The 26,567-nt window shown below is 49.2% G+C and overlaps 1 protein-coding gene across 1 annotated transcript in view; it reads right to left on the bottom strand.

Moving 5' to 3' along the window:
- SNRNP200 (small nuclear ribonucleoprotein U5 subunit 200) overlaps positions 1-26,567 on the bottom strand; it is a 490,380-nt gene that overhangs the window by 165,666 nt on the left and 298,147 nt on the right. Inside the window, exon 28 of the mRNA XM_078667002.1 lies at positions 8,787-8,976. Within this exon, the coding sequence (XP_078523128.1) occupies positions 8,787-8,976 (190 nt within the window). The remainder of the gene's footprint in view (positions 1-8,786; positions 8,977-26,567) is intronic.

Below are 26,567 nucleotides of genomic sequence, written 5' to 3'. Positions count from 1 at the left end.
GCCTGCTTAGTCTAAGGGCTACTTGTAGCTAATGCACCGACTGGTACTTCCTATTTTCCTGGCCGCAGTGATATGTATTACTATATTCCTTAACTGTTTCCAGCACACTTCACTTTTTCTGCACCAATTGCAAACGCAATTGCTACCCATATATTTCTGCCTCGTACAGAAGCATTATACTCTATATATTCCTAACTGTAGTTTGCACGTCCCACTTTATCGTCAACGGTAATGCACCGTTTGCTACCTCATACATTTCTCTTTTTCTTTTGCTGCTCGCTAATACCACCTGCTGTGCCATTTAGTCTGTGTCATCTAAATCTATGTGTGCAATTGTATTCTGTCACTGTACCTTACTTATTTTGACTACGCACTATTGGCTCCCTCGATTGAGTTATTCTTTATGGTCTGCACAGTCTATTTTATTCATGTATTTTTCTCAGTGCTACATTCCATATTTTATATCTCATATATTTTTCGTTGCTGCTCACTAATGTCACTTGCTGGTTCATATAAGTGGTACGTGCAAGGGTTCCCTGGCGCAGACTCACTGTACCTTCATATTATTTTAGATTTTTGACTAACTCACTATTGGCACCTTCGATTTAGATATTCTTTATGGTCTGCACAGCTAGTTTACTTTATTCAAGTATTTTTCTCAGTGCTACATTTCACATTTCACATTCTATACCTTATACATTTTTCGTTGCTGATCACTAATGTCACTTGTTGGTTCATATAAGCTGTATGTGCAATGATATTCTGCCACAGACTCATGTACCGTACGCAGTTTTTTTATTCAATTTTGTCACCCCTCACTCCTATACCTAAACTGTATTATCGCTGTTCTCACATAGACCTGTCACTGATGTAACCTGCACATACATTGTCCCTTCCCGTATACACTGACCACTACCGCATATGTGTTATCTGCTTGCATTTTTCTGCACCCTTATATCCTTATTGCGCACCCTATACTTGTGCAACTCGCACCCACCTCAAGTGTTAATCTTGTATGCACCGAGTACTACCTCAAATACCTTGCCAACGCACTAGTATCAGTCAATCCTGTATGTACCAATTACTACCTCAAATACGCGCACTAGTGTCGCTCCCAATTATCTCACTCTTATTGTCTGCAGCGGTACTCTGCGCATAACATTAATGTGCACGCACTAGTATCACTTTAGGCCCTTGCAACTGTTTAGGACAGTGCACCCTCCCCCCTACACCCTCACTCCTACACCTACCTAGACTGTCCTCCCATTATGGAACCTATCGGCAACCACACATACAAAATCAACTACCCACCTTCACTCACCAAACAAGCCGCTAAACGCTTTAAACACAACCTCCTGAGGTCCCACCCGGAAACTCCTTGTGCAGACACCTACTTCTCACCAGTCAATGGTTCACTGAACATTGATATTATCTTCCACACCACACGCAGAGCCCAATGGAGAAACACGTTCCGCACCTTACTCACCGTCGCCACCTCCAGGAATTTCGCGCATGGCCAAAAACTCTCCATCACTCCATCACAACTCTTCCCGGGCAAAACAACCATAACTATATACAATAACGGAATTATCCTAATTCAATCCACTGACAAGAACCTGGAACTACTAGACAAGCTGTTCCCCACGTTCAAACAGCACCTCGCCAGTCATCGGACCCCCACTCATAGCACCCGCAGGCCTATCACCCCTGAATTCACAGCCCCCAACAACAACACTTCTAACCTAGCTCAACCACAAATCGACACGCACCTTCTCTCCACCCCCTGCACCTTAGACATTCACCCACCCAATGTAGCTACCTCGCTCTCCACATTTACAGACATAGATCCCACACACACACATTCCAGCGGCACCCTCTCCCCCTCCTACAACCTCTCCTTGTCACCCTCCCATACCACACCCACTCCCGTCACCCCTGACGCCACAGCCTCAAACCACTTTCACTCTAACCCAGCCCAACCCCAAAACAACATGCACCTCTCCTTTACTCCCGACACCCCAGTCACTCACCCATCTACCCTCTCCCCCCCCTACAACCTCACCTTGTCACCCTCCCATACCACACCCATTCCCGTCACCCCTGACACCACAGCCTCAAACCACATTCATTCTAACCCAGCCCAACCCCAAAACAACATGCACCTCTTCTCTACTCCCGACACCCCAGTGTCTCACACATCTACCGTATCTACCTTCCTCCCGTCGAGCAGAGACATAGATTACTTACCCTCTTACACCAACCGCCTCACCCCTTCCCCCCACACTCCAGCCCTCATCCCCTTCACCACCCCTGATACCACAGCCCCCACCCAAAAAGACATGCACCACCCCTTTACTCCCGGCACCTTAGTCATTCTCCCACCTACCGTAGATACCCCACATCCCTCAAGCACAGACATAGATCTCTCTCCCTCTTACAACAACCACACCACCCCTTCCACCTACACACCAGCCCTCATCCCCGTTCCTCTCATCCCCGTCCCTCTCACCCCTGATGCCACAGATCCCTCCAGCAACAGGCCTATTCTAGATCAACATCAGACCGACACACACAAAGGCAAACCCCACCCTTTACTCCCACCCATTCTCAGCCCCCACTTTCTCCCACTAACCAATCACACGGAACACGCCACCCCCATCAACTCAACTCGACCCCATCTACAATCCCACTCCCCTCCCAGGCTCACCCCCCACTACCCAACACCCACCCCCGCCACCACTAATAAGTGCACATCCTCCACCCTTCACTCTACGCCCTCCACCAATACTCTCATCCGCACCACCAACCTTTCCCCGATGTCATCCACGCCTGACCCTCCCATCCCCACCTCCAACACATGTCCCACTGCGGACCACATTACGGCCTCACTCCTTCAACTCAAAGAAGACATGCACATCATCAAACAACAACTACTCTGTCTATCACACTCCAGCCACCCCCCACCCAACACCCTCCACCAGATCAAACAAGACATTCACATCATCAAACAACTGCTCAGAACACACCCTAGACATCACTCACGCGTCTCCACCATCACTTCCCCTCCCAACTGGTCCCCCACCCGGGCGGCGAACTCTCGCACTCGACCCCCACCGCACTGGACCTCAATCCCTGCTCTCAATCGTGAAAACCGCCCCCATCGCTCCTGCAACCCTCTCTCGGACCTAGACACAATCATCCTCCTCCGCTCCTATGACTCAGCTCCCCTCAGCAACACACCCGACACTCTCACTGCCATACCTACGATTCACTCCAATCCCCTTAGACCCCCCACACTGAACAACAGAGTCGCTATCCACAGTAACCTGAGTAAAGTCCCCCTCGCTCCAGAACATCCTTCCACCCTTGACACACCCCGTCTCAAATGCACTCTCCTAAACTGCAGATCAGCCGCTAGACACTCCACCGCTATCGCCGATCTCATCCTAAAGTTGGATCTTGACTTAATCATCCTGACTGAAACTTGGCTAACAGAATCTTCTACACCTATAATGGACATTCTGGTTCCCCCCAACTACCACATCACTAGACTTGACAGGTCTGGCAATAAAAAAGGTGGCGGAATCGCAGTTATATACAGGAGCAACCTCTCTGTCCTGAAAGTTCCTTCCCCTCCCCTACCCTCCCCAACGTCCTATGAATACATCAGCCTAGATATTATCAGTGAGGGCAAACCGATCTGCACTCTTCACGGCGTTTACCACCCACCCGGTGACAACCTCACCTTCTCCCAACAAATCATGGACATGATCTCAACCAACTCAGGGCGGCAACTCACACAAATATACCTTGGGGACTTCAACCTCCACTGGAACGATCATAAGGATGCGGTGGTAAAAGGCCTGAAGAATTTCCTTAACGCCCTAGACCTTACACAAATTTGCAACAGTCCAACACACAAGAAAGGCTCTACCCTCGACCTTATCATCTCCAAAGAGGCCTCTATCCAACTCGAATCTATCCAACCCTGTGACTGGTCGGACCATCATATTATCACGTTCTTCATCAATGAAAAAGTTAAATTTAACCCTATTCAATCCGCCGGGCCCAAAGTCTGGAAAAGAGACATGAAAAAACTAAACTCAGACTCTCTGCCCCCAAACAGCTGCAACCTACTACTTCCTCCGGCTGGCGTTAAGGACGTCCAATCCCTGACTGATCACTATCTTAACAATATGACCGCAATAATTGATGAAGTCGCACCCTTGCAGCTAAAAAAAGCCACCACAAAAATCTCCAATCCCTGGTACGACGGGAGTCTCAATGACGATAGACGCGCCATGCGAATGGCAGAGCGCTCCTGGAGATCAGCTCCCTCTGCACTGAACTTAAAAAACCTGAAGAAAAAGAGAAATGCCTACTTCAGGAAAATAAAACGATCAAAATCAGACTTCTTCAGCCGTCAGCTCGACCAAGCCAAAAATCGTCCGAGAAAGCTGTTTGAGCTTATCCGAACACAAACCAAAGAACAACCCCAACCTCTCAACACTATATGCAAAGCTCCCTCCTGCGAAGACTTCGCCTCTTTCTTTAACCAAAAAACTGACAACATAAAGAATGATCTCCTTATGGACGCAAGCCTCTATCCCAAACCCCCCCGCATAACACCCACTAAACCAAAAAACAATGCAACCTGGTCAACCTTTGTCACCTACACGGAAGAAGAAATTGGCAAACTGCTCAGCACTCTGAAACCATCCAATCACCTCACGGACCCCCTTCCTGCTAATGCTGTCAAGGTCCTTACCCCGGCGCTCCTTCCACTCTGGACCAAAATCATCAACAGCTCACTTCAACAAGGGATCATTCCCGACTCCCTCAAAGTTGGACAAGTAACACCTTTGCTAAAGAAACCTACAGCCGACCCCTCTGACCTAAACAACTACCGTCCCATTACCAACATTCCGACTCTGGCCAAACTGCTGGAAAAATGCGCACAAATACAATTGGCTAAACACATTACTCAATTTGATCTTCTCAACTCTCATCAATCAGGCTTCCGAGCTAATCACAGTACGGAAACTGCCATGATTCACATAATCGACGACGCCCTCCAAATCCTAGACCATAACGATACCTGCCTCCTCATCCTCCTTGATCTCTCCTCCGCATTTGACACCGTCAAACATGAGAGCTTACTCGAACTATTAAACACAAGAATGGGCCTATCTGGAACTGTGCTCAAATGGTTCACTTCCTTTTTGCAAAACAGATCGCAGAAATTCAAGAGCAACAACTTGATGTCCGCTCCAAGACCCGTATCGCTAGGCGTACCACAAGGATCCTCCCTATCCCCAACTTTGTTCAACCTAGTTATGGAACCTCTCACAACCTTGCTGCAAGAATCTAATGTACACTTCCACATGTATGCTGATGACACCCAACTTTATCTCAAACTGCAATCACCCAAAGACATCACACTCCTGAACTCAACGATCAGAAGCACCCAATCCTGGTTGGCCACTAATCACCTCAAACTCAATGCCCTAAAAACAGAGTTCCTTCTGATCTCACCTCCAGCGAAGATCACTACCGCACAAATGTGGCTTAAAGACCTAACGGCGCTCAATGTCCAACCCACCATCGTGGACTCAGCTAAATCTTTGGGCATAACACTTGACACCAATCTCAGCATGCAGGAACACATCAACAAAGCAACTAAGGGAGCAAACTACCAAATCAACACCCTTAGGAAACTTAAACCTTTCCTTCCAGCCAAAGACTTCCAGACTGCGGTACAATCACTAGTCATACCTCGGATAGAATATGGCAGCACCGCCCTCTGCGGCCTCCCCCTAGCGACTACGGCACCCATAAGAGCCTCTCTAAACGCCGCAGCGAGACTTATCACTGGATCAAAAAAACACTCACACATTTCCCCGGACTTCAAATCATTGAACTGGCTGCCGTTTGAAGCCAGAATACACCTGAAAATAGCTTGTTTGACCCACAAGGCGGTCCACCTGAGCTCACCTAGATACCTCGCTCAGAAGCTGACGATTTCTGGAGGCTCCAGAAACACTAGAGGCACAAACAACCTTTTGCTAAAGCCTAAAAGATTCCGCAAGGAAAAAACTTTTAAACGCTCTTTCTCAGGAATGGCTCCCAGGATTTGGAACTCGCTCCCCCCTGAAACAAGGCTTATCACCTCCACCATACTTTTCAAGAGAGAAGTAAAAGCGATCCTCATGGCTAAATACACTTGAATGACTACTGAGGAATAACTACAAAGACTCGTTACTCATCTGTACTAATTGTTCGAACACGTATATTTGTTATTCTTGACTTTTAAATTGATTTACTTGATTGTTTTATGATATCACTTCAATGTACTGTTAACATGACTGATGTATCTGCGTATACATGCTCCCCTCCGCTGTAAAGCGCTCTGATATCTGCGAAGATCTTGTTCGCGCTATACAAAACTTTCAAAATAAAATAAAATAAATAAAATAACCTTTAACTGAGCCCAAAGCTTGCCGGGCAAAATACAGAATAAACAACTGAACGTCAGATAAGTAGGCCTGGAGGAGGTTAATATGGCATGTGCTGCACCAAACCACAAATTCGTTCCAACGACAGGCATACACTGTTTCGTTGAGGGCCGCCTGGCTGCCAAGATGACATCAACCACCTCAGGAGGAAGGTCCTAGGTGCTTAGCTGTCACCTCTCAATCTCCAAGCATGAAGGTGTAGATTGCGAAGACCTACTTGAAGAATCCTGCCCAGTAGCTTTGGCAGCAGGTCTTCCTTGAGGGGCAGCCGGATCAGAGGACATATGCTCAAGCGCAGGATTTCTGGATACTATACTTTGTGCCCAATCCAGAGGCAATAGGATGACTTGGGCCTAGTCTACCCTGATATTCTTGAGAACTCGGGTCAGGAGTGGTATCGGCGGAAAGGCATATAGGAGTCCAGAGGTCCACTCAAGGCACAACACGTCTCCAAGCGAGAGACAATTTGGAAATTCCAAAACGCAGAAGAGTTGACACTGCGTTCTTGGCGGTGGCAAAAAGATGGTGGTTATAGCCACCTCCAGGTGTAGCTGCCATTCGTGACCCGCTATGTGTCGAAGGCTGAGCTCATTTGTCCTGGCATTCAATGAGCCTGCCAGGTGGTTCACCACTAGGAAAATACCTTGGTGATCCAGCCATTTTCAGAGGTACAAGGACTCCTGGCAGAGGGTCTGTAACCCCACCTCACCCGGCTTGTTGCAGTACAACATAGCGTTGGTGTTGTCTGTGAGCACCTGACCCAGTCTCCTCTTGATGGATGGCAGGAAGGCTTTCAACACCAAGCAGACAGCTCTCAGCTCCAGAAGGTTGATGTGGAGCCGGGACTACGACGGAGACCAGAGGCCTCTGATCTCCACCTTTCCCAGGTGGCGACCCCAACCCAAAAGCGATGCCTCGGTCACCACTGCCAGCTCTGGGTGGTGAAGGGAAAGGGGTCTACCACTGACCCAATCGTGGTACACTAACTACCTCTGCAGATGTTTCGCATTCTCTTGCAAAATCTGAATGTGGTCGAAGAGGTCTCCTTGATGTTGATCTGACACTTAAGATCTCACTGTAGAGCCCACATATGTCACCTGGTATGCTCCAACAGCAGGATGCAGGAGGTCATCAGTCTCAACAGCCTCAGAGTCTACCTCACTGAAATTCAGGCCTGAGGCTGAAATATTGGGATCATAGCCTGAATGTCCTAGACACTCTTTTCTGCGTTGCTCCTGTAGCTCCCTCCTGCACTTGGGTAAAATTCTGGTGGTGACCCCGCTCTCCTGGGGTCACCACGAGCCGCAAACGAGGGGTTTCTTTGTGAAGCTGCAGTGAAATTGACAAGCCCCGTAGGGCATTATGGGGCGCTCCTCACGAGCGGTGTGAATTTTATAACAGTGGATCTCCTGTTGTGCTGGGGAGAGCCACAATGCGGGTTTGTTCTTGTTTTTTTCAAAATTGCACTGCTTCGCGCCACAGCTTCACATTCTTCAGGGTGCCCAGTCCCACCCGCCGAATGGATGAAGAGGGCTGGCTTATTACGATCATTTTACTAACAACAAACAGTCATCAAACACCAGAGTTAAAAATTAATTCGAAAAAATCCCTAAACCTTCATAAGTGATTTCGTTTGAAATAAAATGTGATTACTTTTAAGAGCTAAAGTTTATTTTATTTTTAGACAAGCATGTATAAGAATTCTCCACGTAAAAGTGGGCTTGGGGGCTACAAATTGGTTGACTAGTTCAACATATTAAAGAAATGGTGATCCTAACAGTTTATCTGAAAGCACTCTGAAAGAGGACTAGGGGATGGTAAGAGGCATTGTAGTCTAGTGCTGCAGACCATCTTCCTAGCAACCAGGTACATTTGATGTGCCTTCCAGGAATGTTTAAATACTCCAAAGGAGTTGTAAGTGTAGATGGAAAGGGCTCCGAATTTCAAGGAGATGGGGTGTTATTTTGCTTTTGACTGGCAAGAACTGTATGATTGTTAAGCTTAACATTAACAATTATAGTTGATTTACATTACAATTATACTCTCAGGTACTACACAACAAAGAGTACCCTTGCAAATGTTAAAGGTGTGCTAGTAGAGCTGTGTATGAATAGGAGGCCAGGAGTAGCAGGGCATCACATGTCCAGTTTAGAATGCACTAGATTTGTAAATGTGTGCAGTCTAAGAAAAACAAACTCTTATCCTCAACAAAATAGAAGTGCACCGGCAGAGCAAAGATGCACACAAAATTAGGTTGCAGCAGAGACTTACAGAGCCAGCGGTCAGACACCACCCTGATGAAGTACTGTGGTGGAAGAGGCTCAAAAACTGGAACGAAGAAGGTGATGAGGTGCTCATCCTGTGCGTACTTGGCTTTGAGCAGGAAATACTCATGGTGCAGGATTACCTCACTGTCCACGTCCTCCACTAAAATCCAGAAGGCTTCTGAAGATCCATGCACCTGAATGAGAAAGCATAGGTAAAAATCAAATTCTCCAAACATTGTTGAGCACTCCTCAAAGAAGCTGCACCAGCACAAAAACCAACAATTAACATTGATAGGCTCTCATTGTGATCCAACATTGTCCAGGAAGGATCATTAAATGCCCACTGTGAAATGGACAATACAACAGGACAGATTTTCAAAAGAAACCAATGGCAACTCAATTCTGCCCAACTCTGATTGCTACACTAGGTGCAAAATGTGTATGCAACCTTGAACCTTTATCTTTTAATGGCATAATGCTTGCAAAAACACAAGAATGGAAAGTTAACTGACTGCAAGCCTTACCAAAATTGTAAATAGTTCACTTAGCTCTAGTGCTCAGTAGAGCCAAACCATTCTCCATCTTTGGATTACTAACGACCCAGTAGCCTACAAACCAACTGACAAAGCATCACTCTGAGCAAAAGGACTAGAAAATGTATTGATGTATTTCACTGCCTGATTGGCAGTCGGGTTGTCACCCAGGGATCACAACTAAGTTGGCCTTCCCCTGTGCCAAAGGTTCAGTGTGTGACTACTTAAAATGCTCAACCTGTATACAGCATTGACACCGCTGACAAAACTATTCTATGTGAAGGACTCAGAAATATAGCAGTGGTCTATTAAATAAAAGGATTACATGGTTTTCCTCTAAGTGAAGGGACCACGTAGGTATGCGCCGATATCTAAGATTTATAAACGCACTCTATACACAGTAGCTCTACATACTTTGATTTGCTCAACAGACATAAGTAATAGCTACATAAACATTTAATTTCTAGAGCAGTTAAAATCTATACTGTGGAGAACATAAACCACTGTTCTTCCTCTGAGGATTACGAGAGGATGCCCAAATACTATAAGTCGTAATAGGATTAAGGTTGAACTGGATGCCAATTGGTTTTCACTCAATAGAAATAACTGAGCTTCTATTTGGTGGCTAAATTAACATTGTGAATCATTTACCACCTAATCCCTAGTCTCGGGAATTCAAGAGCTTTAGGGTGATTTTTGTCCTAAGTCTTAATACTGAACAGCAAATAAACAAAATGACCGAAAAAGTGGCAGGGAGATGGCCTGAGCAGTAATTGGTCTAAGAATGAATGACTGCAATGGCGATATTTGGAATAAAGGAAGTAATATTTAACATTCAAAAAATAAAAAAAAATAATGGGCAAATGCTTTTTAGACACCTCCAGGGCGTGCCACCTCTGAGGGACTCCATTGGCTGTGAGTGAGCGAATGGGTGTTTTACCAAAGGACACCGTAGTACAAATATATGCATATCTATCTGCTTTTGGGTAAGTGAATAAACTTTTCAAGGTAGTTCATATAGACAGAGAAATTTGTTATGCATATAAATACTTGCTGAATCTACCCATGTTTAAAGTAACAGCTAAAGGAGGGCGATCATTGGTAGGTTTTGAAACAAAACTCTATTTATAGTCACATTTCACATTGGAAATAGTTCCAAACTAATTAGACTTCAGAAAAAGCTAAAAGCTGTTCTGATCATTGTTCATTTCACAGCTACGATTGGATACTTTGAAACGTTTTAGCACACCTGTGCGGGCGTTTTTAAAAGTGGGCGGGATTCGGACAGCCCCCGGCTGTTCTCCGCAAACGCTCACCGTGACGCATGACGGCCGGGGGCCATCATGAGCATGCAAGGGGTTAAAAGGGACAAAAAAGTCAATATTTACACCATCCAACAGGAAACAGTAATGACCACCTTTAACAGAAATAGGGAAATAGGGAAATGGTGCTATTGGCTGGCCGAGGGCCCGAGGCCGCTTCAAGGACCAAAGGCCCAGTTGCTGTTGGCTGAAGACCCCAGCCCACTGACTAGGACGAAGGGATCGAAGGTTACATACTGTGAGAAAACGGGGTGTAATATAGGGTGTGTGTGTGAGAAAGTGGCTCTATATATACTGGACTAGAATGAAGTACAGTGTGTACAGAGTCCACCCACCCCAGAGGTATAACAGAGGTTAAAGTCAGGACTGACCTTACTCTCAAAAGTGGTAGCTTGGTCGAGCAGTAAGGCAGTACCAGAGGGCAGTGCAAAGCATTTGTTGTACACTCTCAGTCAGCAAAGGATTTCACACACTCAAAGACTGAACTCCAGGCCAATGGTTTTTATATCCAAAGATATAGTTGTTTTATTTTTAGAACCAACAGGCATAACAATATACTTTGTTAGATATGAGAACTCTAATGAAACTACTGTGCAAGGAAGCAATAAAGGTGGTGAACACAAAAGGTACAGGAGTTGCTGAAGGCAACTCAAGGCTAGACACACTTTAGCATTGAGCTCAATGGATTGTTATCATAAAAGTACAGTTGATTACAGTACAGATTACTTTAGTAGTTCCAGGGCTAGATCCTAGATTCAGTCCTGGGGTCTATGCTGAAACCAGATTAGCAAAAACGTTTTAGTTACTGTGGTGAATTTTCATGAATATAAAGCTGTTTTAAAAGTTCACACTTAGAAACTTTTCAATGACAATCTGGCAATGTTATTCAAAGGGAGAAAATTCAAGGTTGCAGGTCAAGTATGATCGCGTTACTTTTGTAATCCAGCACTGGGGTCTGAATTTAAAACAGGTAGGTAATTGCGTTTCAGTATTTCGTATGATTTTTAAAGAATATTTCAAGTTTTCAAAAGTAGGCACTTCGAAGAAATTTCATAGAAAAGCATACAATGGGTTCCTATGGAGAAAACTTACTATAAAACCCGGTAAGGATTACTTTTGCGGTTCAGTACTGGGCTGCAAGGTACAGTACCGGCTTCTTGCCTGCTTGCAGGTGAGTACTTCGGAATTCGGACTTCGGCTGACTTTATATGAATATTTGCAGTTTTCAAAACTTCACACTTGGAACATTTTCGAGTCAAAATGGGTCAATGTTATCCAATGTTATCCAATGGCAGGTAAGTGAATTACCGGTTTCCAGGTGAGTACTTAACTGGTGAAGTTAAGGTTTCGGGTATAGACTCAGGGGTCCCCAGGGTCAGGTAAGTACAGTCGGTTCCGCCCCAGCAGCGCAAGGCCGGCCGGGTGCAGAGGTAGGTAGGCCCAATGATATCCAATGAGGGAAAGGGGGCCTCCGGTTGGTGGCTGCTGGCTAGCACGCCACGCGGCTGTGGGAGCATGGCTCCTGGTCACTTGCTCAGGGCAAAGGGGGGAAGTAGGATAGGACAAAGGTGGCACAGCCAGTGGCACTCTGGCAGCTGGGTGCAGGGTGCTCTTGAGCCGTCGGGCGCTCAATGTTATCCAATCCTTCTCACTCCAAGTAACAGACTAATATCCACCATTGAAATTACCTCATATTTCACCATATTAATTCACCACTAATCCTCTATAGGCTCCCTGAATAGCATGCGTCAACAAGCGAGCGATAAATAAATACAAACCTTTGTCCTACTCTATCCTTCTGCTATCATTCAAAATCCAAATAACTGATTAACCTATCCACCACTTAAAATGAACTTGCATTTTTCACTATACTAATTCAACACTGTGGGTCCCGGAGTAGCGTGCTACCTGCCGAAAAAGCGCTTTGACGCCTCGTCAGGGGAAGTAAGCGCTATATAAATGCAATTACAATACAATACAATACAATATGAAAGGTCAAAAAGGAACAAAGGCTGTAGGCTCGGGGATGGAGACTCTCCAGGGGCGACCAGCACTTCGAGAGGTAAGTTGGGATCTTGGAGCACAGGTAGGTACCCCAAAGGGAGGTACAGGGGGCTGTAGGGCGCCGGGTGCAGGGGTGTCTTTGGTTGTCGGAAAAGCTTACCCTCGGCTGGTCGCGGTTGGGGTGGCCCAGTCTTTAAGAGGGTCAAGGCAGGCAGGTCCTCCGGGTGTCCCAAGGTTGCTGTCCCCAGGAGTCGCCGGGATTAGGCAGGAGCAGGTTTCAGGATCGACAGGCCGGTAGGGCTGGGGCCAAGTCAGTTGTTGTCGTCCTGTTGTTAGCAGCTGCACGGTGGGTCTTCTTCTTCTTGATCGTCTTTCTTCTTTTCGTATCGGGATCTTAGGAAGGAAGGTTCGGGGAGCCCTACAGGTAGGGCAAGGTCAGGGACCAATGGGTCCCTGTCCTAGGGTGAGTACACCCCCTAGTCTGCTCCTCTCCTGTGGGAGGGGGGCAGGAGCCTAGCTGGGAAGGGGCAGGGCTCCTCATCTACAAGTTGGCCGGAGCCCGGGGTCGTGCTTCACCTCGTCTCCCCCACCTGAGGGGTGAGGTTGGCACAGGCTGGCACACCCCCCTTCCAGACTTAGTTTTTCCCGCCAGTCTTCCCGCCAGAGTGGGGGTTAGAACTGGTGGGGGCCAGTTGCTGGGTACAGCAAATGGTCTGGAGAAGCTCACAGAGGCGGCATGCCTTTGAAGCTTCCCCCTGCCCATCCTGGGGGAGGAGACCTAGCACCTCGCCCAGGATGTGCATTGTTGCAGGCCCAGGAAAGCGGGGACTCTCCACCCAGGGGTCCAGCAACAGGTCTACTCTGTGGCAGCCTCTGCAGCCACTCAGCGCAGACGTGGATTGTAGGTTAGGATATCAGAGGGCATCTCTAAGATGCCTTCTGGTGCATTTTACATTAAATCCCACACTGGCATCAGTGCGGGATTAATGTGCTGAGAAGTTTGGTACCAAACTTGTCAGTCTTTAGTGTAGCTATTATGGTGCTGTGGAGTTCGTAATGACAACCTCCCAGCACCATATACTCTTAATGGCATCACTGCACTTACAGTGCCCAGGAATGGCCCTGGGTACTGTGCCCACACCTCTGGCATAGGGCACCCAGCTAGAGGGGTGACTGAAGTATGCCAGGGCGGTGGGTTCTGTGGGCATGGCACACAGGGATGTGTGCCATGTCGACTCTTGGTTTAGTTCTGTACTTAGGCACTCAGCCTTCAAAGGCAGAGTGTGGGTGCCAGGGTACAGGGCCCCTGAGGGTGGCACAATAAGTGCTGCAGCCCTCAGGGGTCTTCTCCGGTCACCATGCCCTGGGTACCTAGGGAACCATTTACTAGGGGCCGACAGGTGGCCAGAGAGGCCAATTGGGTTTTTAGTTTCAGCACAGTTTTAGGGAAGGAACACAGGCCATGGGTACCTGGTTGGCAGGAACCCAGGGCACACTCAGTCAAAGCACATCAGCAGTTCAGAAAAAAGTGGGGGCATACCAAGGCAAGAAAGATGGCACTTTCTCACAGTATGGTTGTGTAACCTCACCGTGTAATTGTAAGAAGCTGGCTCTTTATATAGTACACCAAAAAGAGGTATATCGTGCAGAGATTCCAGGTTTCGCTTATAAGTGGACAGGGGCTTGCTCTAGCAATCCAAAGTTGCTCTTAGGGGGCAGTGTGGTCGAGCAGGCTTAGGCTTATCAGAGAGGAGTGTTAGACATCCGCTGCATGCATACAGTCAAATTATGCACACGATTCAAAAAGGAGATCCACACCTATTTATAAAAATAACATGGTTTGAAAAATCAACTACGCAATTTCTGAAGCGGAAAAGTATCCTATGGAGCAAAAGCAAATACTGCATACAGGTATTTTACAGCGACTTACAAGACCAATCTTCCGGACTTAAGGTAAGTATGGGGCAGGGTTCAAAGCAGCACCAACAGGTTACCTCGGGCAGCACAGGGGCGGCCGGGTGCAGAGGTGCAATGCAGCGTCGGATGCCCCATTGAAGTCAATGGGGATCGGTCCAGTTGGAGAGGCTAGAGGTACTAGAGGGTCAGTTGGGCTCAACCAACAAAGGAGCTCAGGTCTCATGATGCTCAGGATGTACGGACAACTTTGATCCTCTTCTCCATGGGCCAGGGCAGCCGGGTGCAGAGGTGTCTTGAGGCGTCAGGTTGTTGTCAATGAAGACACTCGAGGTAGAGGGGGCCTGCATAAAGTCCACTATGGGAAAACCCAAGGTGGGCTTCGTCTCTGGAGGGCCTGGGTACCACAGTGGCACAGTTGGCCTACTTCAACCCTAGGTGGCTTTCAGGTGTCAGGTTTGCGGTGGTTCAGAGTCCTCACAGTTCTTTGGGAGTGCCTGCAGGATGCAGGGAAGCAGCTAATCTACTCCACTGGACTTCCTGAGTCTTTGTTGAAGGCAGGCAGTTCTCTCAGGCTTTTGGAGGTACAGCAGCTGCAGGACGAGACAACTTTAGGACAATTTGTCAAAAACAGCAGACAGGCTGCCAAGGTTGGCGTCAAGTTAGTTGCTTCTCCACAGTCCTTGTATCTCGCGGCTCCTTGGTGTCCTCCTCCTTAGGTCGGCAGGTCAAGGGATGGAGGGGGTGCGTGGAGGGGCTTTTGGTATCCTGTTACCTCGGAGGGAAGTCAGATTCACAAACCAAAGGTGGTGGTCCCTTAGAAGCTCCCTGCCTTGGAAGGCTAATTTACTGCTCATCCTGTTGAAGGGGGTGACAAACACCCTCTCCAGAGAAGGCTTTGTTCCTGACCACCCGAGAGCGTGGGCTCTCACCCCTGGGAGTCAGATACCGGTCTGTGGTGGCAGACTGGTCTACACCAGTCAGCCAACACACTAGAAGCTGGAAGGTTTTTAGGGGGCACCTCTAAAGTGCCCTCTGTGTGCATGTATTAATAAATCTGCCACTGGAAATCAGTGTGGGCGTTTATTAATACAAGGTGATTGATACCAAACATCATAGATTTCAGTGAAACCATCATGTAGCTACGGAACTCGTTTTTATCAGTGTCTACCACATGTACTTAAAATGGCTTCCCTGGTCACCTGTACTGGTAGTAATTGAACTGGCGAGCACAGGGGCATATCTGATCATGCACATATGTCCACACATGTAGTAGAGCGCACCCGGCCTTCGTCTGTAAGGCCTGCTGTAGGGGTGACTTACCTACACTGAATACAGTGTCTGTAGGAATGACACACAGGGTTGTGGCCAAGTCGTGTTTTCACTTTTATCGGCACCAAGACACGCAGCCGGCAATGGCAGTCTGTATGACATAGGTGAGTGGCCCCTTAGGGTGGCACAATACATGCTGCAGCCCTTAGGGGCCCTCTTTAGCCTCCTTGGTACCAGGGGGACCACTTACTAGGGACTTACAGGGGTTGCTAAAGGTATTGCCAACCTGGAAAACAATTGTACAATTTAGGGAAAGGGATCTGGCACTGGGGACCTGGATATCAGGATCAGGAACCCAGCGCACTTTGTCAAAATTGCATTGAATACCAAGCAAAGAAGTGGGAGTGATCATGTCAAAAAATGGCACTCACAATGCTTGGGGACTTTGGTCCTCTTATACATGGGCGACTGGTACAGAGGTGTTCTTAGGCGTTAGGTATTTGTCACCAGGACCAGTCATGGTAGATGGGGCTAGCAAACAGAGGCTGCAGGTGGCATTGAGAAGTCCACAGCAGGGAAACCTAAGGTGGGCTTCGAGTCTGGGGACCATGTCGGCACCTTTGACCTACTTCAGCTCAGGTGCAGTGGTGCTTTCCGGCGTCAGGTTGTCGCGGTCATGGAGCCTCAGAGTTCTTTCTTGGTACCTGCAATGTACAGAGGAGCAGCTCAACTGTTCCACAGAAGTTCCTGGTTCTTGGGCGATGTGGTGGCAGTTCTCAGAGGCTTTGGAGACACAGCAGCTGCAAGAAAAGTCTTCTTTTGGTGCAGTTGTCAAAGTCAGTGATAGGCCATCAGGGTTGGTGCCAAGACAGTTGCTGGTTCTTCTGTTCTTGCTTCTAATGACTCTTCATGTCTGTAGTCTTCTTTCAGGTCGGCAGGATCTGAGTTACAGGGGCTTCCCTAAATAGTAGATTTAGGGAAGTGTAGGGTAGTAGCCACTGGGCTACTTACCCCTGAGGTCACTATGCCCCTATATGACCACTTCCTGTGGGAAGTGGGCATAACCCTGTCCCAGCATACCTAGGTATGGCTACCTTTGAAAAGTCGTGTCCACCACGCAATTAGCCCACCTTAGGAGTGGGTACAATCCTGGGGGTGGCACGCCTACTTGACTAGCTAATTTTCCCATCTGTCCAAGTGCCAAGGGGGTTCTGGGCAGGAGGGGTGGCTTCCTCCCCTGTGAGAGGAACCAGATTTGCATTCCAAAGGTGGCAGCTCCTTTGAGGCTCGCCTGCTCACGGAGGCTAATCGGCGGGTCATCCTGTGGGAGAGGGTGTTACACCCTCTTCCCGGACAGGCTTTTGTTCCTAATCTCCTGAGAGCGAAAGGCTCTCAGCCTAGGTCAGAAACTCATCTCGAGTGGCAGGCTGGTAGAATCCAGTCAGCAAGCACACCTCTAAGATGCCCTCTGAGTATATGTTTTGAAAAATCCAACACTGGCAACAGTGTGGGTTTATCAAGACGAGATGTTTGGTACCAAACATCACTATTTCCAGTGAAGCTATCATGTAGCTGGGGAACGTATAGTTCCTTACCCGTCAGTGTCGTTTTTGCAGCTTGAAGACTTTCTGGATTCACTATGCTGTGCATTATTCCGCCATCTAGTGGTTGGGTCCGGAATTGTAGTCTTTTTTCTCTCTTTTTAGGTCTGGTCTAAGCCATCCCCTACGGCATCTTAGAGGTGTGCTTGCTGTTGGGTGAGATTATAGTAAGGCTTTCGAAAAGTCTCCCCAAACTGTGGATTAGGTACAGTTCATGTGAGCTGGGCACATGCACACACACCATTTGTCTGAGCCTCGCCATCAGACTTCAAAGGAAGCCGCTCCCCCGCCACCCAATGCCGCTCCCCCGCCACCACCACGAAATGCTGAGAGCTTGTTCGTAGTGGAGGGAGGAGTAGGAGGAGGCGGCATGCAGCCAAAAGGTCGTCATGTCGGGACTTTTGTTTGCTTGAGTGGTTCGAGTCCTCAAGATCAAAGGGTATTTTCCGTTAAAGTGTCAACGGCATTAGCCCTGCACATTATCAGCTTCTGGGGAGCTACATTGATAACATGGATTTGTTTCCCCCATCCTTCCTCCCCTTCAGGCAGTTCTTGCTTCCACATACACCCACCCTTCCCCCATCCTTTTATTGCTGCTTGCTGTAGGAAGGTGGATACCTGTCTATGGTTACCCCAGATTTTTTGCCTTGTGTTTAGCTGGTTTTCGACTTAGTTGGCCTGGGATCCTGCTAATCAGGGCCCAGGCTACCTGCTCTCACTGTAAAATGGACTCTATGTACTTTAGGTACATACCTAATTGGATATTGGGTCACTCTTGTGAGTCCCTGTATAATGTACCATAGGTACCCAGGGCATAGGTGCACCCAAGGCTTACCAGGGGATGCAGCATATCTTTTGCCACCCCTGGCTGGCAATCCAAACTGACACAACTGGCTGATCACTCAGCTGGGGCAAGGTTGTGTAATCACCCCTTGCTTAGGTATAGTATTCCTATACCTACCATTATATGTATACACATATGCACCTATAAGTCACTCCTACGTCAGGCCTTAACAATCCTGAAGGCAGAGTGCTTGGTTTTATGTGAGATGGTGCTCTAGCATGAGCTGTGCCTGTCTGCAGCTTTCGGAACCATGTCCTTATAGCTGTTCTATGATATAGCCATACCATATACTCTTAAGTGCATTATAATCCTCGCGGTTATTGCTAACTTTGGTTTGGCTTTATCAAAACATGTCGTGTAAGGTGTCATACGCTTTGGAATACTACCCCCTCGCCAGTTCTGGCAACGGGGGTAGCATTCCACCCTTCTAGAGGGAGAAGATATGTTGTTCCTACTAATCCCGGTTAAAGTTAACCAGAGCCTCAGCATCACAAAATGGATGCTGCTGCCACAGACACAAGTCTGACCTCCTGCTGCTGGGAGCCCTTCCAGCGAGAGAGGCTTGGAAAATAGGTTTCCTATCTTGGGAGGTGCTAGCACCACCCTAGACAGGCTATAGTGTATTGGGGCAGGGAGGGCTGAATGAAATGAGACACTGCTGGGGCACACAAGGTGTCCCATGCATAGTCCAATTCAAACCGGTGCTGGGGCACTCCAGCCCCAGCTCTGGCGCGAAACTGGACAAAGGGAAAGGGGTGTAACCACCCCCTTCCCTGGTCCCACCCATAGGAGGGACCTAGCAGGTAATCCAGCCCCTAAATTTGGTATGTAGGTAGGAACTGAGTCCAAATACTTTAGATTTATCCTGACTGAAACTTGAAACGAAACTCTGGACCTTTGACATTCTACTGCAACTAGAAGACTGAAGAATCTCCCTTGTGGTCAAGGAGTGACCACCCTGTGCAAGCAGGCACCATCAAGCGATCAACGGTTTGCTTTGTCGACGCTCCAGCCGGAGCCAGAGCACAGAGCCTGACAAGACCCGGACTTCCAGACTTCCAACAGCCCGATCCACAGTCACAGCAGAGCTGAGAACCGTGGAGGCGCCGAGAGACGTGGGACCGGCCATCTTGGAAAGCCAGCGAATTGCTTTCCGTGCAACTTCTGAGGCACCCTCGAAGTTGTGCATTGGGGATTGAGAAGCCCCAGCCCCGAGCACCAACTGCACCGAAGATCAGCCCTCCACACTCCACGAGTTCTGCGTGGGGCCCTTCTGCATTTTCCTGCTGGACGCGTCTGTCCGGTCACTTGCCCGTTGGCTAGTGGCCTCTGTGACGACGAACCTTTTGATTTACATCGCTGGTCTGGTTGCTCCCAACTGGCCCTTGCTTCCCTGAAAAGGAGAAGTCCATCAGACCTTGCTGGTCTGATCCGTAAGCCATCTTCGATTCCTGCGTGGGTTGCCTTTGCCAAGGCTTGTTGACTCCAATCCGGAAGCCGACACCGCCGACAGCGAGAGCCTTCGCGGGACAGTCCGTATCCAGCTCCTGGTCATCGTTGACACCTCCTGGTCCACGTGGCTGCAGAGACAAGCTTCAGGACATCACCTGATTGCTTTGCGACATCGCCTGGTTCCTTCCTGGTCACTGGCTAGTGACCCAGACTCTGTCTCCTCTGCTTTCAGGTACTCTTCATCCTCGATCCGCCCTTGGATCCAACCGGACACTTCTCTCCTGGTCGCCTGCTGCATCTTTCTTCAAGGCTCCATAGGATTAAGCGACGAAACCCGACACACTTTGACACCTATGCACCCGCTTCCTGTGGGTGAGGTAACGCGAGTACTCCGGTGCTCCTGTGGGTATTTACTATCCTAGTGTCTAACTTTCAAGTAGCTTTCTCCTTTTCCATCCGGAAGTGACCTAAAAGAACTAGTTTCCAATTCTTTCGTTTCCCATTATAACTCTATGGTAACTTGCGTGTGTGCAGAGACACTGCACGCGCATCCCGTGGGCCTCCTGCTCCCTATGCGTTGGTAGTACAGCGTAGCCCCAGCGATTCTCCAGGCCCTAGGCCTATCCTTTGTTCGAGACGTGGTTCTTATACCACTATTTTAGTATATGGTTCGAAGTGCCCCTAGGCCATTACTGTATTTTGTGTATGTTCTTGTTATGTGCTTGTGCCTCTGAACACAAAGAGTTCAGAGGATTAATTTAGTAATAATTAATATGCTACTTACCAGTATGCATCTGTTCTTGGCATGTAGGGCTGCTGACATTCATATCTATAGCATAGATCGCCGCCTAGTGTTGGGTCCGGATGATTGCACATTGTTGTCCTGGAAGAGTCTTCGAAGTATCACGAGATAGGTGGCTACTCCCCTGGACTACAGTGCGCATGGGCATCGACTCCATCCCCAGATTGTTTTTAGCCATTGTGGCGAAGATGGAGTGTAACAGTGTGAGCGATGACCATGCTAAGAGTAAGTGTAAATTCTGCAGCCGCTACAGGCGCCGGAGAGGAGGGCGGGCGATATGAATGTCAGCAGCCCTACATGCCAAGAACAGATGCATACTGGTAAGTAGCATATTCAGTTCGAGGCATGTGGGCTGCTGAATTCATATCTATAGCATAGAATACATAGCAGTCCCTCCATTATTGGAGGCCGCCTGTGCCAGCTGCAGATGTTTGATAAAGTGTCTTTAGAACAGCCTGCCCTACAGCTGCTTGGAGTGCACATCTACACAGTAGTGTTTAGTAAATGTGTGTGGGGTAGACCATGTGGCAGCTCTACAAATGTCTTCCAAAGGGATATTACCAAGGAAAGCCATGGAGGCCCCCAACTTGCGGGTGGAGTGGGCTCTGGGGGGACCGGTAAAGTGCGCTTAGCTTTTTTATAACAAATCTGAATACACTCAACGATCCACCTGGCTATACCTGCTTTGGAAATGGGGTTGCCCTTGTGTTGGGCAGAAAAGGCAACAAAGAGTTGTTTTGTCTTCCTAAAATGTTTGGTCCTATCAATGTAGTACATCAAAGCTCGTTTGACGTCAAGAGCGTGGAGCATTCTTTCGGCCACTGTCTCTGGGTTTTGAAAGAACACAGGTAGTTCAATAGTTTGATTGACGTGGAACTGTGAAACTACCATAGGAAGGAATTTAGGGTTAGTGCGCAGCACCACCCTGTTTGAGTGAATCTGTATGAATGGCTCCTGTACAGTGAGCACCTGAAGTTCACTTACACGCCGCAGCGACGTGATGGCTATTAGGAAAGCCACTTTCCATGTTAAGAACTGTACCTCGCACGAATGCAGAGGCTCAAAAGGTGGGCCCATCAGCCTGGTGAGGACCACATTAAGGTTCCATACAGGAGCTGGTGGGGTCCTGGGAGGAATGACTTGTTTCAACCCTTCCAGAAAAGCCTTAACGGCAGGCACTCTGAAAACCGAGAGACGCTGCCTGTTTTGGAGATAAGCCGCTATGGCGGATAAGTGTATCCGAATGGAAGCATATGCTAGATTGCATTTGTAAAGATGTAACAAATAACAAATGATGTCGTGAGTAGGTGCATCTTGCGGGTTGATGTTGTGTTCCGCACAGTAAATGACAAACCGCTTCCATTTTGCTGCATAGCAAGCTCTGGTGGTGGGCTTCCTCGCCTCCCGTATGATATCCATGCAGTCGGGAGGCAAGTTAAGGTAGCCAAATTCTAAGACTTCAGGAGCCAGATCACCAGGTTGAGCTGTTGCGGATCTGGATGCTGAATGTCGCCATGGCTCTGCGTCAAAAGCCTGGGTGTGAGGTGCAGCCTTTGATGCGGTACCACGGAGAGTTCTAGAAACGTGGTGTACCATGGTTGGCGTGCCCACGTTGGAGCAACCAGGATGAGTGTCAGCGAGTGTTGCTTTAGCTTTCTTGCCTCCAGCGGTATGAGAAGTGCTGGGGGAAAAGCGTACGCAAATCTGCCTGACCAGTTCATCCATATTGCATTGCCCTTCGACTGTGGGTGCGGGAACCTGGCGGCAAAGCTATGGCATTTTGCGTTTTCCCTTGTGGCGAACAGGTCTATCTCTGGATGACCCCACTGCTGGAAGTACGGGCGGAGTACTGATGGATGTATCTCCCACTCGTGCATCTGGTGGCTGTACCTGCTGAGCAGATCCGCCATCTGATTGTCCTTGCCCGGGAGGTGTTCCGCCATGAGGAAGATGTTCCTCTGAATGGCCCACTTCCACATGCTCTGAGCCAGATGAGACAACTGTGGAGAGTGTGTACCTCCCTGCTTTTGAATGTAGTACATGGCCGTCATGTTGTCCGTCCGGATCAACACGACTTTGTTGCACAGATGTACCTTGAATGCCTTCAGTGCCATGAAGATTGCCATCAGTTCTAGGTAGTTGATGTGCATCTTCTTTTGCTGCATCGTCCATGGTCCCTGCACTGTGTAGTGGAGTACATGAGCTCCCCATCCCTGGAGAGAGGCGTCCGTCGTCAGGATAATCTGTGGCACAGGCTCCTGGAACGGTCGGCCCTTGCAAAGGTTGTGTGGATTCCACCAATGCAGAGAGCTGTATGCCCGACCGGTCACCAACACTAGGTCGTTCAACTGTCCTTAAGCCTGAGTCCACTGATGAGCCAAGCACTCCTGAAGCGGACGCATATGTAGTCTCGCGTGCGGGACTATGGAGATGCAGGAGGCCATCATGCCTATCAACTGCATGAACACTCTTGCTGGAAGTGAGTGTTGCGGTCTGAACTTCTGGATCAGTGACTGAATGCTGTCGATCCTCTCAGAATTTGGCTGAGCTGTGGCCGCCAGAGTATCTATCGTCGCGCCCAGATACTGACGCACATGGGCTGGCTGAAGGTGCGACTTCGGATAATTCAGTGAGAATCCCAGATCGTGAAGAAGGTGAATGGTGTGGGACATGTTGGCGGCGCACTGCTGTGCCGACTTTGCTTGGACAAGCCAGTCGTCCAGATAAGGGTAGACGTGAACATTCTGCCTCCTGAGGCGCGCAGCCACTGTCGCCAGGCATTTTGTGAACACCCTGGGCGCTGTGGTCACCCCGAAAGGGAGGACCTTGAATTGATAATGCCGATTCTGAATGGTGAATCTGAGGTATTTTCTGTGTGATGGATGTAGTGGGATGTGAAAATATGCATCCTTGAGATCCAATGTTGCGAGGAAGTCTCCCTGATTGAGCAACGGAAGAATCTGCTGCAGCGTCAGCATGTGAAAATGTTCTGAGAGAATATACTGGTTTAGGGGCCTGAGGTCCAGTATGGGTCTGAGGGACCAGTCCTTCTTCGGGATTAAGAAGTACAGGAAGTACACTCCTGTGCCTTCTTCCTCCTCCGGCACGAGCTCGATTGCCCCTTTTTGCAGCATGACGAGTACCTCCTGCTGCAATAAGTGCAAATGCTCTGTGGACATAGGACGGTGTTTTGGTGGCAAGTTGGATGGAGTGGATGTTAACTCCAGACAATAACCGTACTGCATACGTTTTCTGACCCACCTGTCTGTGGTGATGGATTTCCAGACTGGCAGGAACTGCTGCAGTCTCCCCCCGACAGGTGTTGTATGGTCGGGGGGCAGTGACAGGGCGTCACTGTTTGTTGGTGGCGGAGGAGCGGGAGTTGTTGTTTCCACGACCTCTGCCCTTGGTGCTGTTGCCCCGATAGCCGCCTCTACTCTGCTTGGTGTAAGAGGACTGCGCTCCACCTTTAGTGTATTGCGTTTGCTGGGACATCTGGCCTCTGGAAACACCTCTATTGCCTGAGCGACGAAAAGTATTGCCCCGAAACTGTTGGGACTGGAGAGCTCCCATGGACTTTGCAGTCTCGGTATCCTTTGTTATTTTTTCCAGGGTGGTATCCACCTCAGGACCAAATAATCTATCAGAGTTTACAGGCTGATTGAGGATGGTGGTTTGTATCTCTGGCTTGAACCCGGAGATTCTGAGCCAGGCCTGACGTCGTAACATGACACTTGTGTTAATGGCCCGTGCCGCGGTGTCCGCCACGTCCAGAGCACATTTAATAGAAGCGTTGGAGATGAGCTTCCCTTCTTGAATGAGCATCTCCGCTGCCTCTTTATACTGATCTGGTAGATGTTGTAACAGGGTCTCTAGTGTATCATAGTGTGCCCTGTCAGATCTGGCCAAGAGTGCCTGAGTGTTTGAAATACGCCAGATATTGGCCGCTTGAGCCGCCACCCTCTTCCCTGATGCTTCTAGCACTTTAGATTCCTTGTCAGGGGGAGGAGCATCACCAGTGGTCTGTGAATTTGCCCTATTCCGGGCATTAGAAACAACCAGAGAGTCCAATGGCAACTGGCCCTTGATGTAGGTAGGGTCGCCAGGTGCCGGCGTATACTTTTTTTCAATCCTAGGGTTGATAACCCTGGCAAGTGTGGGTTCTTTAAAAATGTCCGCAGCATGTTTCAGAACCCCTTTTAGCATTGGGAGAGTCTTGACAGTCTTTTCTGCTGTGGAAAAGGTATCAAAGAGGAAGTCCACTTCAATAGGGTCAGCATGCAGCTGGACGTCGTGGTTGTTAGCCGCTCTCTCAATTAGAGCATTAAATGCTGCAGAATCCTCAGTAGGAGATGTTTTGACATTGTACACCTGAGTGTCCGGGGCAGTTTGCTGTTCCCCTGGGTCCCCTGCATCTGCCCAAGAGTCCTGGTGATCCTCAGGATCCGTGTTGGCAGGGAAGTTATACTCCTCATCATCACCTTCCCCAGCCTCCACATCTGAATAAGTGGGTGAGGGTGTAGCAACTGTTCGAGTCCGTGGAGCAATTGGCTCAACCAGAACCGGGGAATCCGTAGAAGGCTTTTTGCGCTTCAAAGGAATCGTGTAGGACTCCATAGGCTGTGCCGCCGTGATCTTTCTTTTGTAGAGGGTAAGTTTACTGGTGTCGGCGTCGATAAAGTGTTCCGACTGCTCCTCCATCAGGGGTTGTCGATGCTTCGAGCTCCCAAGTGGCTGAGAAGGCTTCGACCCCGTAGGCACCTGCACGGGCGCGTCGTCGACCAGCCTTGGTGCGAACGCCTTCGGTGCCACCTTCGGCGGTAACGTGAACAGGAGTGGCGCCGAGGACTTTGGCGTCTTGGCAACTTGCTTCGGGGTGGAAGCATCCTTCAGATCGACTGCAGAAGCCTTGTTCTTGATGCGTTGCAATGAGTCCGACACCTGCTTTGTGAAGGATGCGGACGGTTTCGTCGACCCGACAGACGACCTCGGTCCACCAGCGTGTGCAGACTCGAGCATCGAAGTCTTGGCTGTCTCCGGCCGATGCGCGGGATCAGCCCTCTTAGGTGCGCCGTGTCCTTCTACTGTGTCGACGGCCTTCGGCGCCGACGGCTTCAGGTCGGCGGCCTTGACAATTGGTTTCGGCGCCCCAGTCTTCGGCTCGACGCCCTTGAGCGATTTGGGCTCGACGCCCTTGACCGACTTCGGCTCGACGCCCTTGGTCGACTTCACCGGGTCGACAGCCTTCTTCGGCTTCGGCTGCCCCGACATGTCGGAGGACGAGGAGGCGGCCAGAGGGACAGACGTCTTCTGTTTCGACGGCGTCTCCATCACTTTCGTTTTCGTCGACACCGAAGCTTTCACTTTCTGTTTCGGTTTGACCAACGGCGGCTCCGTAGAAGTGTCCGTAGCCGGGCCCGTAGGCGAGGCCGTGGATCTGGGTGTAAGGTCTTGGGTAAGGCCATGTGGCAATCCCTCGACCTGAGCCTTAGTTATTGTTCTAACGGGGCATAGCTCTTCTCCTGAGCTATCTTCCATGGCCCCATAGGCCTCATTGTCGTCTCCTACCTCGTCGACGACTTCTTCAGTATCGAGCACTTCGACGTCTGCGTCGTAGTTGTAGTCGATCTCCTCCGCTGGAGGTGAAATCGGCTCTTGATCTTCTGGCTCGTCTGCTTCTTCCCTCTCGAAGATGTCCACCGGTGCAGGGGCCGACTGCTGGGCCTCCATGCACGCCACGCACCGAAGTCGAATCGTCTTCTTGGATCGAAAACGGGAACAAGCCATACAGTTGGCTTCATCGTGATCCGGCGAGAGGCACTTGTTGCACACCGGGTGGACGTCGATGTGGGGATACTTCGATCCGCACACGGGACATTTCTTGAACGGGCTCCGTTCCATGATGTTGTCGAAAGTCTGGTTGCGTTTTGGGCCTCGAGCACCGAAGAGCCACGCGACTCCTCTGGATGTCCAACTCGAAAACTGAGCCGGAACAGAGCTGGGCACCGAACGCAAGACAATACCGACGGTATAGGAAAAGG

The sequence above is a fragment of the Lissotriton helveticus genome, chromosome 11, assembly GCF_964261635.1.
Source record: "Lissotriton helveticus chromosome 11, aLisHel1.1, whole genome shotgun sequence".
In the NCBI taxonomy this organism is placed as follows: Eukaryota; Metazoa; Chordata; class Amphibia; order Caudata; family Salamandridae; genus Lissotriton; species Lissotriton helveticus.
The sequence above is the reverse complement of the archived record's forward strand: the minus strand, read 5'-3'. Positions and strand labels throughout refer to the sequence as shown.